General features: G+C 42.8%; 1 protein-coding gene across 1 annotated transcript; it reads right to left on the reverse strand.

Moving 5' to 3' along the window:
• Window positions 1-3,305: 3,305 nt before the first annotated feature.
• On the reverse strand, window positions 3,306-17,071 carry LOC107113105 (centrosomal protein of 290 kDa-like). The gene is made up of 7 exons (XM_015414373.1): window positions 16,885-17,071; window positions 14,176-14,318; window positions 13,310-13,396; window positions 10,732-10,822; window positions 8,204-8,381; window positions 4,760-4,857; window positions 3,306-3,704 (listed from the first exon to the last, which is right to left on the reverse strand). The coding sequence occupies exons 1-7, from the start codon at window positions 16,942-16,944 to the stop codon at window positions 3,543-3,545; spliced, it is 819 nt and encodes a 272-aa protein (XP_015269859.1). The 5' UTR covers window positions 16,945-17,071; the 3' UTR covers window positions 3,306-3,542.
• Between the last annotated feature and the right edge of the window lie 1,192 nt (window positions 17,072-18,263).

Genomic DNA, 18,263 nt, shown 5'->3' on the forward strand with positions numbered 1-18,263 from the left:
TTGTTTATTTTTTAAATAAAATAGGGGGATGCTGAATGGCGGCTTTTGCATCTTTCCACTGACTTACACATGATGAGTTTTCTCTAATTCCCAAAGTTAACTTTTTTTGGAGATGATTTTTCTTAGAATGTATTGAAGAACAGAAGCAATTTAACCCTTATATAAGAAAGTGCACACATCTGTCTACCCAAAACATGTGCTTCCTGCGGGAGTAAGAAAGAGTCTGTGCCTGAGAGTTCGTGTGTCAGCTGTCAGCACTCAGGCAATGACAAGGGGTGCTTATCTCAGTGATTCTATCTTCCTTTAAAAAGGACCATTGCCTCACTTAACATTGCACATCAGGCTTACGTTTCTTGCTGATCTTCTCTAGTGCTACCCACCCACACCTGGCAGTCAAAGTCTGAACCTTTAGTGACCCTCTGTTTGCTGCTATAATGGGCAAGAGCCCAAACACAGCTATCAGATGAGGCCAGGACAGTACAGCTTGCATTTCTTATTAGTGAAAGGGAGCAAGAGTCCAACAACACCTTAAAGAAAAGACTAACAAAATTTGTGACAGGGCATGAGCTTTCATGAATCACTGCTCACTTATTCATATACAGCTGGAATGTGAGTCCATCTCTCCTTATATCGTGGAGAGTGAAATGATTTCAGATGCCAAATGACAATAGCGGGCATTGTTAATGAGAGAAACAACCTAGGTCTCAGTTCAGTCCAAGAGTTTGCATTGTCTTGAGCTTCTTTATCAATTGCAATTCAGTAATCTCTCTTTCTAATCTCCCTCTGAAATGCCTATCTAAGAGAATTGCCACTTTTAGGTCTGCAACTGAATGTCCTGGAAGGTTAAATTTCCCCCCACTGGTTTTTTGTCTTAGCTCAGGAAGGATGGCTCCAGAGCAAACTAATTCATGCGGCAGCCAAATTGCTCTCTCACAACTTTAATGGCAGTAGCTCACAAAGTAGAAATTTTGCTCACAAAACTCCACAGCTTAGAGGGAACATTGGTGGTGGGCCCCCTGAGCAAAATGTTGTTAGCTACGGGCCTGCGTCCAGGTCGCGCACGCGAGCCACGCAAGTGACTCCCCACAACAGGAAACGCCTCTGCCAGTGGCTGACAGGTGTCCCTGGCCGGTTGCTGTGCCTCCGCTTCAGAGTTCGGGCAGCCTGTCCTGGACGCTGGCTCGGCCTCGACGAGGTGACCATCGGCTGCTCCGGGATTCTAGGCGGCTTCTGCTTCGTGCGCCTCTCACTGGCCCGGGGAAGCGGCCCTTGAGTCCACCCCCCCCCCCCCGTGGTCTTTCTCGGAGTATGGGGGGGGAGATGCTCCTCTCCCGACTGCAATGGGCAATGCATGGAGAGCTAGGGGGATGATGCAATAGGGCTGACTCCACCACTGCTGCGGGAGAGCTCCAAGTTGTTTCACGTTTGGCATCGGAAAACGCTCAGGGTTGCAAATATTAATGGTGGTACTGCATAGCAAACCGGAAGGCTGGATGAAGTGCTGTCAGGGAGAAAACAGTCATTGACCAACAGAAGCTGGTGCTTTGGGGACGGAGTGATATTTTATTAACCTAGCACATGTACTTAGAGCCTTTCCCGTCTATTTTGTGTCTGTTACAGATTCCAAACGTACAACAGGGTGCTACTTTATATTGGGCATAATCAACCGAATTTTACTTAAACAGGTTTAAGTTCCATTGATTTACATAATGAGGCATCAGCTGGCTGTGAATTAAAATAAAAATGTTTTAAGCAACAAAAACATTTAAGCCACATGCTTAACATTGCAACCCTATACAAGTGACTCCAGTCTTGATTTCCATTGGGTTTAAGAGTGCAACATGTCATAAGATTGCAATCCTAGTCTTCTGTTGAAGCCAGAAGAGATGTAACAGTGCTTAACTGTGGCTGGGTCTATATGTTGCCTACCTTAGGCCCCGGCCACACATGCCAGAAAACGTGGGGGGGAGGTGTGGCTATTTGCACCGTCGCATTCTGATCCGCCATTATGCGATCAGACGTGACAGCGGCGCACCGGGGTTGCATCCTTTGGCGTGTGCTGCAAAGAGGACGGCCAGAGGGAATAGGTGCACACTGGCGCGATCACACCAAACAAGTCTGTCTGCAGCCTGTGGCAAACCATTTGCTAGTAGATCTTTGCAGGTACTTTTTAACTGCGCATCTTTGGCAACACGCCACGGGTTGGCCATGGGTGCACTACGCTTCCAAGATGTTGCGGTGTGATCGCGCCCCGAAAATCCGCCCAGCATTCATGCCTTTCACGTGGCAAATTCTCCGTGTGACAGTTTCACATGCAGTCTGGGGACTGCTGTTTGAGTAAAACTAGTCTCAGCCACTATGGGCTGACTGAAGTAGTATCACAGATGTTGGTCAGTATTAACATCAAGTGTTTGTCGGATAAATGGGAGGCACTTCAAAAGCTGGTTGCTGTTAAATGTAGTATCTTGATAATGTGAGGTACAAGGCACAGTTCCTTCAGATGCAAACCCTGTTTGGCCAGTCTTAGCCACTTGGGTCTGATGGAAATCTCAACTTGCTGTAAGGTCCAGCTACATTTCAATATTACGGTTCCTCTGCTGTAAAATTGAGAAAATTGAGAATACAAATGCTTATGTTGCAAGAACTTCTGTGATAGCTAACACCTAACATTTTAATGCAGCTTTCACAAAATTAAAAATGGTTGCATACCCCCTTGCAATTTCAGTGTACTTTCTAAATCTTATTGTTATATGAGAACCTTAGAAAGTTCCCACCAGAAGTTACAGTCTTAAACCCCTTGTAAAGGTAAAGGTTCCCTTGCTCAAAAGCCAGTCGAGTCCGACTCTAGGGTTGCGGTGCTCATCTCCGTTTCAAAGCCGAAGAGCCAGCGCTGTCCAAAGACGTTTCCGTGGTCATGTGGCCGGCATGACTAGATGCCGAGGTGCACGGAACGCTGTTACCTTCCCACCAAAGTGGTACCTATTTATCTACTTGCAATTTCTTGCTTTCGAACTGCTAGGTTGGCAGGAGCTGGGGCCAGAGACAGGAGCTCACTCCATCATGCGGCAACTCGGGTCTCGAACTGTTGAACTACCGACCTTCCACAGCCTGCAGTTCAGCGTCTTAACCACTTGAGCCACCACAGCTCCTTGACTGAAAATAAATTTCACTAGAAGTTTTACAGAGAAATCATAGAGGTTTACTTACAATTTAATCCCACCATTCTCCCACGTAAGCATGCTAAGGACTGCAGCCTTAGTTACGAATAAAAGGATGCAGGACCAAAGTGTTAATTCAGGCTGTCAATAAAGAGTACTATATTTTTTTTAACGTTCCACTGCAGGTATTCAACTGAAACAGCCACTGACAGGAATACAAGTTACAGGATACAATTAAAAATAGAGATGATAGGGGCAGAGAAGTACTGCATAAATTATGCAAAACAATAAAAATGGATTAAATCATGATTTTATTACAAATACAGACCTTTACTCTGAATCGTACTAGATATTAAATGCTATCAGTAATCATGTATGAGTGTTTCATTTCTGTAAACCTCTGTGGTGATTACCACTTGGCAAAATCGATGCAAAAGTAATTCCATATGTTGAACTTAGTTGGTTCAAGCACTTCTCATACTGATCATTCAGGTGTAATGATTCTTGAAGAGCATATTTTAAATCTTCTATTTCATCAAAAAAATCCTGAAAAGAATGCCAGTACATATCTTTTAATTAAATACTACATCCCAATAAAAACATCTAAGATTTTATAAGTTACCACTCAATGTTATTTTTATTATTGGGGGGGATCTAAAAACCAAAAGATTTGCTAAGTAAAACTGTATAAAGTTTAATTTGGCTCCCATATTACTGTACTTAACTGCTAACTAATTTAGGGTATAATCCTTATCCCATTCTTAATTATGGTAGTTCTCATCTAGTACAATACATAGTTGAAAGCGCAGGAAAGCATCACTACCAAATCCTATTTATAGACTTTGTAAAACTGAAAAGACTTCTGTCCCTGCCAAGTGTACCTCTGAGGGAATGAAGACTTAATTACAGGAAATACTTTGTTGCTATCTATTTCAGCTGAATATACACAAAGAAATATCGGTCAAAGGAACATTTGCTGTGTTTCCAAATTAAATCCACTGAATGTGGAACATCTTCACGTACATTCTAATGACAAAGGTATTCATAAGGGGGGGGGGGAGAGAGAGAGACACTGAGTTGGATCCAGCCAGCTTTTTCAGTCATTCTCATCTAATTCCTGTCCTTGCTACAGGCCCTGTCCCACACGCTTTTTGTCCCGTGATCCCTAACATAGCCTTTTTGGTGGTCAAAGGGGGTCCCCCTCCTTCCTTTCCACCAGCACAAAAGCCTTAAACCTAAAAGATGAACACTTCCAGCAAAGAGTCCTTGACTGACAGTTCCATAAAGAGGTCATCACAGGTTGCCCGTTGTGAATGCAACAGAAAGGTATATACATGGACTTGCTGTGCATGCAGAACCCTCTCCAGCAGATTGCCAGCACGCCCAGTTCTGAGCACCTTTTGAGGAGGGGGGACATAACTAAATAATCTCACCACCACCACCAGAGAGGAACTATTTTAGTCCTCACACACCACAGATACTTGGAAAGTACAGGTTCAAACCAAGGCTCTGGATATACAAGAGAATCTAATTATCATAGCAGAATTAGTCATATGTAGCTGACACACCTAAGTCATGGCCTTAACTTGCAAACAAGTTACCTTGTCTAATGCAGCAAGTTCATTTCTCAGCATTCTTCTCTCTCTAGATAGCTTTTCATTTTCCTTCTTCAGTTGCTGGATCTCCAAAAGCAACTGGTCTGCAATTTAAATATATCTTCAAAATCAAGAGCTCACTAAAAAGCATAATCATGATACAACATAATTTTCACATTATATTTAAAGGCAAGATTGAAGTTGCTTTTTTCTTATAAAATTCTCTCCAGAGAAAGCCTTGCTAGTATGAAGCCCTCCTAGCTGGAAACCTGCACAGATGCTGTTTAGCCACGTACAGTTTTGTTGGCTCCTCATGACCTGATTCTGCTGAAAAAAGCACCTCATAGGATCAGCTGTGAAGACTGCTACACTGGTAGGAAATTACAGCTGTAGGAAAGGGCCATATAAAAGCCATGGAAAACCTTGAGCTGCAAATACAGATCACACGCAGCACATGGATTACAGGGTGTGACGACCTCTTATCTGGGAAGGTCTAGTTTTACTTTAAAAGTTCTTATGGTTTATTTTTCTTTGGGTATTCTGGCTGCCACCAGGAATTTTTAATAAATTCCAATTCTTCTCTTTGCTTCTGGGCTTGGTATTGTAGCACGGGGTCTAGGCCTTTCGAGGAACTATGTGGTCTGAGGAAGGATTCTTTACTTAGCTGGTAAACTTGAAGTAAATAGGATTTATTTAAAGAAAACATAAATACGAGGGTAAACAATGTAAACAGTACTGGGAAGGATTTGAACAAATGCTTGGTGTCTCTCACAAGCTTCTCCTTTACTGACAGGGAGGTTAAAGCAACCTTGTAACACTTTTCACTGTACTCTTCTTAGACTCTCAGCTTTCAATTGTAACTCTTATAACACAGAACTTAACCGTCTGCTTAACACAGAGACTTTTACTCTTATATTTCACACAGGAACTTCTCACACAGAGACCTCAGGACAAAACTCATATCAACTGCTTTTACACAGCACACTCTGCTGACTGACTGTTTCAACACAGAACTAAACAACCCATACAGGGAAGCTTCTTCTTATAACTGTTTTTCTCAACTGTCATACCTAACAGACACACCAGATAGACATTCCAATCATCCACACAGCATCCATTCCAAAACCCCTCCCCCTCTCTGTCACTCACCAATCATATCCCTTGCTTGTCCAGCACTCTAGATTCCTCACACAGCTATGCCAACCAAACTTTTTAAACACACACACACAGTAAAACATGGAATCGTTACACAGGGGTACAAAGTACATCAGGGAAGTGGGAAGGAGACAGTGTTATGTGGCAAGTGGAGCTGAGATGTACAGCTCTGGTCCACTTGTGAAGCACAGAAGGTTGGCTTTAGCCGCCACAGTGCGAACCTCCATCTGCAGTAGCTAAAGGCAATTTATAGTATCAAGTTGCCAGTGGAATACAGTGCCATGTACAGTTCTCCACTTATGCCTCCTACTCAGTCACATATAAGTGTACACATGCTAAGAAATTGAATAAAAATAAATATGAGTAGCTATTCAGACAGTACCCAGCCAATTAAACCAAACAACGTTTTCCTTCGGAAGAACAGAGGCAGTACAGGAATCCATGTCTACCCCAGAATCTGTTCACTGAAGCCAGTCTGCTGCTGGAAAACAGCCAGGGGAGGGAGAGAAAGAGCCACTGCAAAGGTTGACGAGGGAGAGACAAAGCACAGGACAGCAGCACAAGGGGAAAGGAGCAACCAGAGGAGAAGTCTGGAAGGTCAGCACTGAGAGCCAGTGTAGGATAGTGAACAAGAGTGTGGAACTGGTATCTGGGAGACTCGGGTTTCAGTCTCCACTGGTGCCATGGAAGCCCACTGGGTCAATGATACTCTCTCAGCCTAACCTATCACACAGGGTTGTTGTGAGGATAAAATGGAGAGGAGAACGATGTCAGCCACTTTGGGTCCCCATTGGGGAGAGAGGCAAGGTACAAATGAAGTAAATGTGAAGGCTTTAAAAAAAAAAAAGGGAAATTACAAAAACAACACTGCCCTGGGGCTTTTAAAGAAATGTTCCCAAAAGAAAAACCGGAAATGTTGGGAAGCTCTGAAAAAGCACCTACAAAATACCAATCTTTAGAATTAATGAAATGCTTTCTGAGACATGTAACTCATTCAGAATGTGTCGTATGAAGATTTTGATGCAGCACAAACCTAACAGCATTCGATAATTATATTTCCTGTGTATATAGACAAATGCCCACAGATGTTCTCTGTGCGACTGAACAACAACAACAATTTTATCCACAATTAACCTGCTATAATATGATAAAACAGTTAAGTGTCTTCAATGTTAGACTTGATATCCAAATATGATGCTAGTTCTATAATTGTGACTGTATGAGTTTCTCAAATAACAAACTCTATTTTGCTTACAACAAAAGTTGTATTTTGTTTTCAATTTCTCTTTTGTCTTGCTAAGTTTACACAGGATACAGTAGTTTGCAGCAGTCTCTCTCTCATGTATTAGATATATTCACAATTTTGCATGTACAAAATAAAGACATTTATACTTCTAAATACCATAAATATACTAAATAGTACTATTTTTTATTCCAAGTTACAAATTATGTATTTTATGCTGTTAAATTAAGTAGTAGTGGTGGTGGTGGTACTAAATTTCAAAATCTATTAATTCAACACTTCTGGAATTTTTATGTCTCCTCTTGAACAAAGGAAAAGATTGGAACAAATTGGAAGTTTGGAATAGAATCCAAAGCGCAAGATCAAGCGTGGAAGGGAGTATGCATTCAGTGTGGTAGAAAGCACTTCTTTGTATCTGCAGGGGTGATGGTTTGGGAGAGATGCAATGGTTCTTCTAAGTGACTCCTCCTGTGTATTATAGAGTTATAACTGCATGCCCAGGATTGCTATACTGGACTTTTTTGTTGGATTTTGGATGTTCCAATAAAAAGGTTTTAAATTGCTCTTGTTTTTGGATTTTTCCCTATGAATCAACATAAAGGAAAATTTACAAGATGTAATTCTGATGCCCATAAAAACAGTTCTTGGACTTAGGGTTAGTCCAGAAGAAAAGCATACAAGAGACATGAGGACATTTGTTTGGAACTTGCCACATGGTCTGGTTTAGTAAATTTTTAAAAGAAGAAGAAGAAGAACAGCTCCCTCTTCTTCGTCCAGGGTGGGTCTAAACATCTATATCAAGTCTTAATTCCAGAGGCTTTTTTTGTTCTATGTCTGGTAACCTCAAGCTAATGTAAGAATCACAGATTCAGGGTACAGTCTCTTTCAAGTCACAAAGATAAAGGCCCCATAAGGAAAATTCCATTCCATTCTGGAACTCAGAGCAACCCCCTATTTCCAGAGTTATGGTGCTTTGCAAGTCTATTTACAGACAGACAAGGCATCTACAACAACCCAACAACAAAAAGCATCAGGGGATCCCATATTCTTACCTAAATATCTGCAGGAACAGCCCCCCTTCTTTTTGCACACACATTTGTGAGATAATGTCTTTCTCCGTGCTGCAGTACCTGGAGCAGTTTTGCCCCCTTGTGTACCCTTTTTGCTTTCTAACTCCTTTCTCTTTTGGCTTGCCAACTGAAGTTGTTGTTCTAGCTCATTAATTTTAACCTGTGGTAAAACAATAGGACATATTTAATACATGAGAAAATGCATACCACCTCAAGCATACATAGAAATATACTTGGTGAATTAATTCCGGGTGAAGTCTTTATCTGTATTAGTGGTAGGCAACAAAAAAACAAAAGAAGAGAATCCCCTCTAGATCAAAATATGCAAAGCTCAGATAGAGAAAAGGATTTTAAAAAAACAACCCAACCTTTCTACATGTCATGTATTTCATGATACCCAGCTTGTATTTTTTTCTCAAAACACCAATCCCATGACCTACTGCAAAAGTAAATATAGAATAAATCCAGAGTTAAACACTTTGGGGCAGGCTGGGTTTACATTGCAAAGCTGGTGACAGACAGGGCAATGCCAATAAACTGTCCAGAAGGAATGCAGGAATACGTTCAGCCCCAATCCAGCAATGGCACTGCATGCATAGCCACAGATGCAGGATCTTTTTCCCCATACAGGATCTTAAGCATTCATGGAACAGATCCAAAAGAGGATCTGTTTGGAGAAGTCTGCTTCTGTAAACAGTTGCTTTTGCTATTGTTAATTCTATTTCAACCCTACCCTTCCCAAGGACAAATAGAGAGTAACTATCATCTCCCTTCTCACTTCTTCTGCATTGGGTAGGGGGTTGGACTAGATGGTCTGTATAGCCCCTTCCAACTCTGATTCTATGACTCATGAAAGCTCATACCCTACCACAAGTTTTGTCAGTCTTTAAGGTGCTACTGGAGTCTTATTCTTTTCTACTGCTACAGGCAGACTAACACAGCTACCCATCTTATTTATTTATTTATTTAGATTTCAAACCACCCTCCCCCGCCAAGGCAGGGCTCAAGGCGGTGTAAAAGGTTAAGGTAAAGGTTTCCCTTGCTCAAAAGCCAGTTGAATCCAAGCCCAAGAGCCAGCGCTGTCTGAAGACATTTCTGTGGTCATGTGACTGGCATGATTAAACACCAAGGTGCACGGAACACTGTTACCTTCCCATCGAAGCAGTACCTATTTATCTACTTGCAATTTCTTGCTTTCAAACTGCTGCACAACATAATAAATTCATAATCCATAGTTAAAACAGTTTAAAAACAATAAAAGACACAGTAATTAACCTTAAGATGCCACTGCCTCATGGGGAAGCAGGGAGTGGGAGTGCCAGAAGGATGTCTTGATCTATCTTGATCTATCATCTCCCTTGTAGGGCTGACTTGATAACTTCCTTGCCCCCTAGCTCTCTGTATATTGAGACTTTTAAGCCTACTGTCACGGAATTAGGGCCTGGGTTGAGCCTCAGTCCTCTGTGAAACTTATGATACTTTAGTTTTCATTGGCATTAGCCTCTACAGTTGAATCTTTGGCTCTGTTTCCCAGGAGGCTTCAGGACTCTGCCAAGTCCTATGGCCTTCTGGTACCAATAACTCTGTACATGACTTTTGCCTTAGAGGATGTTTATACATTCCAGAAGTTAGTGGTCTCACTATCAGAATCTAGATGGAGAAGGTATTTGAATCTAGCTTCCTTGACTCTCCTTGTGAGCTTCCTGGCCCCAAAGTGAGAAAGAAGGAGAGTGATTATGCCTTGCCTTGCGTAAGGTGTTGCTGTAGCTATGCCAACATAAGCAGCTACATGCTAAGCATCACACTTGATGGTCCCATTTCTGTCAGGAGTACACAATATAGATATAAGTTGCTGCAAACTCGAGAACTCCTGAAACATGCTGATTTTGTTTTTTGCTTGTAAAATAAGAAAGAAATTAGCTCATCAAGGACTAAGTACGCTCACTGACCTCCAGCAGCCACAGAAAGCTGAGGACACATGACGACACAGGAAAAAGAAAGGGAAGGGGGGCCCTGGCCACTCCTCCACTTTCACTTGGCTGGATGGCCTTGGGCAAGCCATAGCTCTGATAAGAGCTGTTCTTGAAAAAGAGCAGTCTCTGTCAGAGCTCTCTCAGCCCCACCTACCTCACAGGGTGTCTGTTGTGGGGAGGGGAAGGGAAAGGAGTTTGTAAGCCGCTCTGAGACTCCTTCGGGTAGTGAAGGGCGGGGTATAAATCCAATCTCTTCTTCTTCTCTTCTTCAATTGCAGTGGGGGGGGGGAGGTTAAGGTACAGACCATGAGGCAAGCATCTCCTAATCCCTGCCTCCTGAGTCCAGGATGCCGTAAACTTCTCAAATGAGTCAAAGCCTAGTACGAGTTGGGGGAAGAAGAGTTACCAGGACCAGAGGAAAAAGACTTCTTTGGAACCTGGCCAGCTGACCTCCAAGAGGACTTCTTCCATCTATGAAGGGAGCAGAGCTCCCTAACAATCTTTATGTATCCTTGAAGGGGGTGACATAAATCTTACGGAAAGCAGTGAAACTGTTTCCTTTTGTTCTTGATGTATCTTCATTTCGTTATTATGCCTTCTCTGCAGATTATTGTACATCTGACGCAATCTGGAAAACAAAATATGCAAAAATAAGAGGAAATCACAGACATTTCAAGCACACACACACAAACATACATAAAACGAAACCACCTATGCAAACCCCACTGAAAGTGCATGGGCGAGGTTTTGATTGACGACCTTTAAAAGTTGTTGTTTGGGTTCCTTTTTTTTATAAAGAAAAAAGTGAAATAGAGGATGTGTATGATAAGACTCATGCAGGGACAGAGGGAGTGGCTTGGGAGGACAAATGTAGTAGAATAACAGGAAGACCCAGAGGAGCCTCAACAAGAGGCAGCAGCAGGCCCCAAACTGCCCTTGACATGCCAGCACTGGCCGCGTTTTCAGGTGAAGTTGAGCTCAGAGATTATGGAGATGACAGGATTACAGCCTTGACAGGTATATACACAGAGGCAGCAACCCTGTTAATTGGTTGGCGCCTGCTCCTGCAGGAGACAGAGAAAAAAGGACAGTCAAGACAGAGAAACAGGAGGAAGACAGACAGAACAGGTCACCATGCCTAATTCTGCAGACGTAACAAGGGCTGCAGGAGCTGCGGTGGCTCAAGTAGTTAAGACACTGAACTGCAGGCTGTGGAAGGTCAGTAGTTCAATAAACACAAATACTGCGTACAGATAACCAAAATTGTAAGAATCAGTTGACTCTTGTAGGTGACTTCAAACAGTTTTAATCTTTCTGTTTTCCAACAAAAGACGCCATCAATGTTCTAAGGCGACGTCAAGACAACGGAGACACAGATGAACTTCCCCGGAGTTTTACCGCTCATTTCGATATGCTCTTTCTCAAAGCAACGGTTCAATTCTGCATCCTTACAATATCTGATACCGGAATTTCTCCAATTCCACGAAACTTCAAGAGCTCTTGACTATATTACTTCTACATACGGACCGTATGTAAGGATGCAGAATTGATGGCGTCTTTTGTTGGAAAACAGAAAGATTAAAACTGTTTGAAGTCACCTACAAGAGTCAACTGATTCTTACAATTTTGGTTATCTGTACGCACTGTTTGCAGTATTTGTGTTTATTGTACCTCAGTTATACTGCTGCACCCCCCTTTTTCTCTTCTGTCGAAGGTCAGTAGTTCAGCAGTTCGAGACCCGAATTGCCGCATGACGGAGTGAGCTCCCGTCTCTAGTTCCAGCTCCCGCCAACCTAGCAGTTTGAAAGCAAGAAATTGCAAGTAGATAAATAGGTACCACTTTGGTGGGAAGGTAACAGCGTTCCGTGCACCTTGGTGTTTAGTCATGCCGGCCACACGACCACGGAAACGTCTTCGGACAGCGCTGGCTCTTCGGCTTCGAAACGGAGATGAGCACCGCAACCCTAGAGTTGGACTCGACTGGCTTTCGAGCAAGGGAACCTTTAACTTTACTTTAACAAGGGCTGCAGGAGTAGAGGGACCTCAAACTCCTCCACTGAAGCCCCAAGCAGACAGTCTTGACACAGGAACCTGGGGACTCACACTTGTAGAATGGCCTACATACTGAATGCAAGACTGTACCTCTGCTTTACTAGAGTAAGAAAAAGCCATAAACAATTTGCTGTACACAGAGATAAACTAGGGAAGACCAGCATCAAAAGGAGAAAATCTCAGAAGAGATTTAGGCCGTTTCCACCAGGACATTTTACTCTGCCTTGGCTTCCTTACAGAAGTATGGTTTTTGGGAGCACCCACAAGTCATTGTCCTGTTTTCATCTTGTCTCTGTGTTTTGCTGCAATCTGTGTTTTGCTTTGCTGCAATCTTTCCCAAATATAGTTCGGTATGGTCTTTTTAAAAAGATCATCACAGCCAAAGCACCTTCGGATGCTGTGTGGAAAGGAAAGTGTGCATTTTTAAGGCCCTACCTGTATTGACACAACTTTCCTTGCACCAGCACATGCAGCCATTCCAACCAAAACCACATGGCTTTTTTTTAAAAAATCAGCAATTGCTAGATCTCTTTAGTGTTATACTGTTGATGTACTGCCACAATCTCCTCTTTCCCAGGAACTCTTTCACCCTTTTCACTGCAGAACTATAAAGGTTCGGGCTGCACATTCCTCCTTATCACTCCACAATGAAAAGGCTAGACTTAATTTTTTAATGTGAAAGCTGGGAATGAGTAGATCATGGCAATAAATTGTTATAACATTGTAAAGCTATAGAGATCTAGCAATTCCTCATTTCAAAAAATCTTATGACACAAGAAAACTGTGATTAAAAGTGCTGTGTGGATGTGGGTGCTCTGTTGTGACTGTGAATGCCTCTCCAGCAGCAGCAGCAGCAAGAGCTACACAAAGAAGTACCTCTGTCAAGAAGTAGCACCACATTAGAAAAATGGGGAGCTTTAACATCTGACAATACAGATGCAACTTTGCTTAGGATTGCACTGTTAGACTATCATTGTGTTCTTGCATATATAAGAGTATAGCTCACTGAATACAGATTGACTTTCAAATAAGTAACAAACATATTGTCCTTGAAAAAGCTTACTTGGCATTTTCCTTTGCTACTTCATGTAGCCTGGAACGAACTCTATCACTTTTACTCCATACATGAATTTCTGTTTGAACTTGCACACTAAATCAAATAAACACAGTGACTTAATAATGTAATTCTTTCAACAAAAGCTATACATTTGTTTACTGAACCTTTTAATCTTAACATTTGCAACTGGAGTTACACTGTTAAAGGTTCATCAAAATACAATTCCATTCACTACTTTATTATCTAAACTTGGTATTTTTGTAGTTCTGTTCTGAGAGAAACCTTAATTAGAACAGCAATATTGCTACTATACAATATGACATCACTATTTTGCAGAGTTCCATGGGCCCCAAGTTGAACAGGGCCCATAACATTTTGTAGCCCGGTTTTTCTTGCGGCAGTCCTGTGATTAGCTATAAAGATTCATTTACAGAAATCATTATGGCTTTAAGATAAGCCTACTTCACACCTGATTATGAAATGCTAAATATAAATCTCACAAAAACTGAAACATGTCCAGATTACAAATTGCTGTATGTTCTGATCCCATATACTCATCTAAATTCTCCAAGACATAAGGAGTTAACAATCTGTACAAGTGTTAAACATCCACAAATCAAGACTCAGTGAAACAATGAACTCATGCTTCCTTTCTTCCCCCCCCCCCCCCAAAAAAAAGAGTGCAAATTGGCTCTTGGTTTAAGCTTAAATACATCAATTTGTCAGTAATGCTAAGTCAGCTTGGATCCAGTGGCTGCTTAGATGGGATGCTAATGAGGCTGTTGACCCCATGGCACTCAGAACGACAGCCAGAGTGAGAGCCCTGGCTGGAAATTTAGACAGCCGAGTCACTGCCAATCTCCATTTCTTACTTTCTTTTTGCCACACAAACAGGCAGGAACTTATTTTGGGCGCGCAGCTGCTCTTGCGTCTGTGTCAAGTCATGTTCCAACTGCTTGTTTTTTAGGCGTACGTGCCTCAGCTTCTTATGCAGCAGTTCATTTTCCTGATTAAGCTGAAGAAGTGAGAGGAGGGGAAAACAAATCTAGGTTAGGGTTATCTGACACAACTGAAGACTCTCACCACATCTGTTTCCATTCTTGAAAGAAGTTCTTGCTTTAATGAAAAGCCTTTTACAAAGCCTAACCTGTGCATACCAACCTCATATGATTTTTCACATTTTATACTGCACAAAACGAGGGGTTTTATGAAGTACGTCTCCTACAATATTCTATTTGTCTAAAACACCAAAGGCATCCTTTCTCTAACCGCCATACATTAGAGAATCATGCTAGAGGTGCCTGTCTACCAAATTGCTTACTAAAGCAGAGGAGCATGCTTCAGGTCATCCCCTCTTAATTCCTCTGCTTGATTTCTACACACCCATCAGCTCCCTTTGTCATTTGCCTTTCGTTGTTTGTTACTCATTCTTCCTCTTCAAAGAACTTTTCAAAACCCAGTTTTTTCATTCAAGAAATCACCTAAATCACAACAGTCACCTCTATGTTCACTTCTAAAGCTACTTCCTTACTTCATCATACTGTTATAAGTCTACCTGGCCACACCATCCACTCCTTCCTCATCTAATGCAGATTGTAAACATTGTAAGGTGCATTGCATTTATATATTCTTCTAAAGCTTTACACACTACCGTGTTAAATCAGCACTTCTCAAACTTTAAGAAAACAAGCACCCCCTTCAAACTCACTAGACAGTACAACTGTTAGCTACTCTGTGTCATTTTTTTCTCTAACTATCCAGCTTCTCCACACACCTGGTTAGCATTTCTTCCCTGCTCACTACAGACCCTCATCCTAGAACATTTCAGTCCATCTGAGGTGACTGGACCTTTACAAGTCAGGAACTTGTAATCACACCACCTTCATTTCAGGAATCACTATGGAATCATGACACATGCTTTGGGGGACCCTGTGCAGTGGCCTTACCAATAAGGGACACAAAATTATTTCCATCCACATACATATACAAGTGTCCTCTAGCCCCCAGCTGGAAGAACACTGCATTTTAAAAGTATTAAAGAAATATGCCCCTGTATTGCCAGGGAACTCTTGTCTTTACTTGAAGAAAAAGGTCCTATCCATCATATTCACATAAAGACTATGATAGTATAGTGGCTGATAACATTTATTTTGGAATGGCCCATAGGAGGTTGAGATTTAAACATTGTCCCATGACAGTCAGTCACTGTCACCTATCTTTTAGCACCAGGGTTGTTGTAAGTCTAACAATCCATTGAAGTCAGTAGGCTTACAAGGATGCAAGTCCACTTACCCAGAGCAGCAAGTTTACTCAGAGATATGTTCCGCTGTATTAAGAGTAGCTTACTCTCAAATAAGTATGCACAGAATTGCACTGTAACAGTTACTTCCCTTATTTCAATAAGCACAGCATGAAACAACTATGGATAGTGTTGTGGTTAGAGTGTTGCACTATGGGAGACCCAGGCTTGAATCCCCACTCTCGTAGAAGCTCACTGGGTGACCATGGGCTAATCCTACAGCTAAATCTTCCTCACAGGGTTTTTGTGAGGATAAAATGGAGGAGAGGAGAATGATGTAAGCTGATCTGGGTCTCCATGGAGTGAAAGGCAGGGTACAAGTAAGCAATGCTCCCCCTAAGCTGTGGAGTCTTGTGAGCAAAAATTCTACTTTGTGAGCTACTGGAATTAAAGTTGTGAGCAAGCAATTTGGCTACTGCATAAATTACGTTTGTTCTGGAGCCAGAGACTAAAAAACTGTGAGCTAGCTCACACTAACTCAGTTTAGAGGGGACACTGCAAGTAAGTAAAGAAATTGGGTTGCCCTCCAAATGAGACCATTTTGCAATGCTTTGTTTACTAGCAAGTGCACAGAAAGCACTGTATGGATCTTACTTTAGTTCATTCTCTGGTAGGCAATAGGTAGATTTAAAGACACCTAGAACTGAATACACAAGTGGACAATGATACAATGTCCACTTACAATTAGGCACAATACTTATGTACTTTTAACACCTAAGCATAACATTCAGCACAGGAACCACTTTTCCCATGAAAAAATGAAGCTGTCATATACTGAATCCATTGGTTCTTCCAGGACACTATTATCTATTTAGACTGACAGTGGCTTTCGAGAATGGCAGCAGAGGCATTTCACATCACTTATTTACTCGATCCTTTTAACTGAGAATGCCCGGGGGACTCAACCAGGCACCTTCTGCATGCAGATGCTCTACCAAAGCCATGGTCCCACCAGCATGGCCGTCGTCGGGAGGGGCTGCTGTATACTGTGAACATTCAGCCAGTTAAAGGAGCATAAGCTCTCAGGTGATCCCTCTCCCCCGTTGTGTTTCTGAAATGTATATGCGGCAGTCTACACGTGGAGAGATGCTCTTGGGCACTCTGGCGGGGGGAGGGAGCTGTTTCTTAAGAGTCCTGGAGCCGCCACGCTGACCAAGCAAAGCAAAAGATTCCCTCGCCTGCCACCGGCTTGAACCAAGGCCAGATGCTTCTGGGCGGACCGGGGGAGAAGGGGGCGCTTGGGGCTCCCCTCCCGTCCAGAGAGCCACCTCCAGCCACTCACTTCAAAGCACCTGTGAATGGAAGGCAGAGTCATCCGCCCCCGGCTTCCCGCTTCCCACATAAAGCAGAAACCGGCCTCGAAGGAGAGCAGGGCAGGGCCGAAGCCCCCCCTCCAGCCTCTCCACAGCCAATAAAAGCACACGATACGCGGTGCGCGCGAAAAGAGGGGGGGGGGTTCCGTCTGCAGCACAGAGGCCCTATCTCCAATGGATAGAAGGACAGGCGACGATGTAGCGAAAGGTCCCATATACGGGTAGCCTTTACAAGCGCCTGTCTGGGCTCATTTGATGTAAATGTCGCATGGGGAATAGGAAGGTTTAATGATAATCAGAAACGGAGATACTACTCGGGGGAAAGGATTATGTTCTGTCTAAGGAATACTTCCAAAGGGAAAAAAAGTTTACCTTCGCACAGGCAATCACAAAGTACGACTAACACGGAAGCGATTGGCTTTCTTTTCGATGTCATTAGAACTAAGTGAGATCATCAGTGTGCGGCGACTGTTTCAGGTCCCCCCAGGCTTCTTGCTAAAGGGTTCCCATGGGAACAGGCTACTGAACTGACCCGTGAGGCGAGCAATGTAATAAAGACGGATCCTGAGTCGGTTTTAGAGATAACTGAATAGATGACTCAGACACATAGACCTTTCTGAAATCATATCTGCTAAGGTATGAACAACTGAAAGGCCGCTAGTGCTTCTCCACTACTACTGTCATAAGAAAGTCAATTGGGATTTAAAAGGCAGCTACAGACATACATAATTTGTTTTGTTGTTGTTCAGTCGCACAGTCGAGTCCGACTCTTTGCGACCCCATGGACCAGATCACGCCAGGCCTTCCTGTCTTCCGCCATCCTCTGAAGTTTGCTCAGTTTCATGTTTGTTGCATCTATGACACTGTCTAACCATCTCATCCTTTGCTGTCCCCGTCTTCTTTGACCTTCAATCTTTCCCAGCATCAGGGTCTTCTCCAGTGAGTGCTCCCTTCTCATTTGGTGGCCAAAGTATTTGAGCTTCAGTTTCATTATCTGGCCTTCCAGGGAACAGTCAGGGTTGATTTCTTTTAGGATTGACTGATTTGATCTTCTTGCAGTCCAAGGGACTCTCAAGAGTCTTCTCCAGCACCATAGTTCAAAAAAATCTATTCTTCGGCGCTTGGCCTTCCTTATAGTCCAACTCTCGCAGCCATATATGACTACTGGGAATACCATTGCTTTGACCATGCGGACTTTTGTTGGCAGGGTGATGTCTCTACTTTTTATCATGCTGTTTAGGTTCGCCATCGCTTTCCTCCCAAGGAGCAGGCGTCTTTTAATTTCATGGCTACTGTCACTGTCTGCGGTGATCTGGGATCCCAGGAACGTGAAGTCTGTCACTACTTC

This window comes from Gekko japonicus, unplaced genomic scaffold (assembly GCF_001447785.1).
Source record: "Gekko japonicus isolate JY-2015 unplaced genomic scaffold, Gekko_japonicus_V1.1 scaffold157, whole genome shotgun sequence".
Lineage (NCBI taxonomy): Eukaryota > Metazoa > Chordata > Lepidosauria > Squamata > Gekkonidae > Gekko > Gekko japonicus.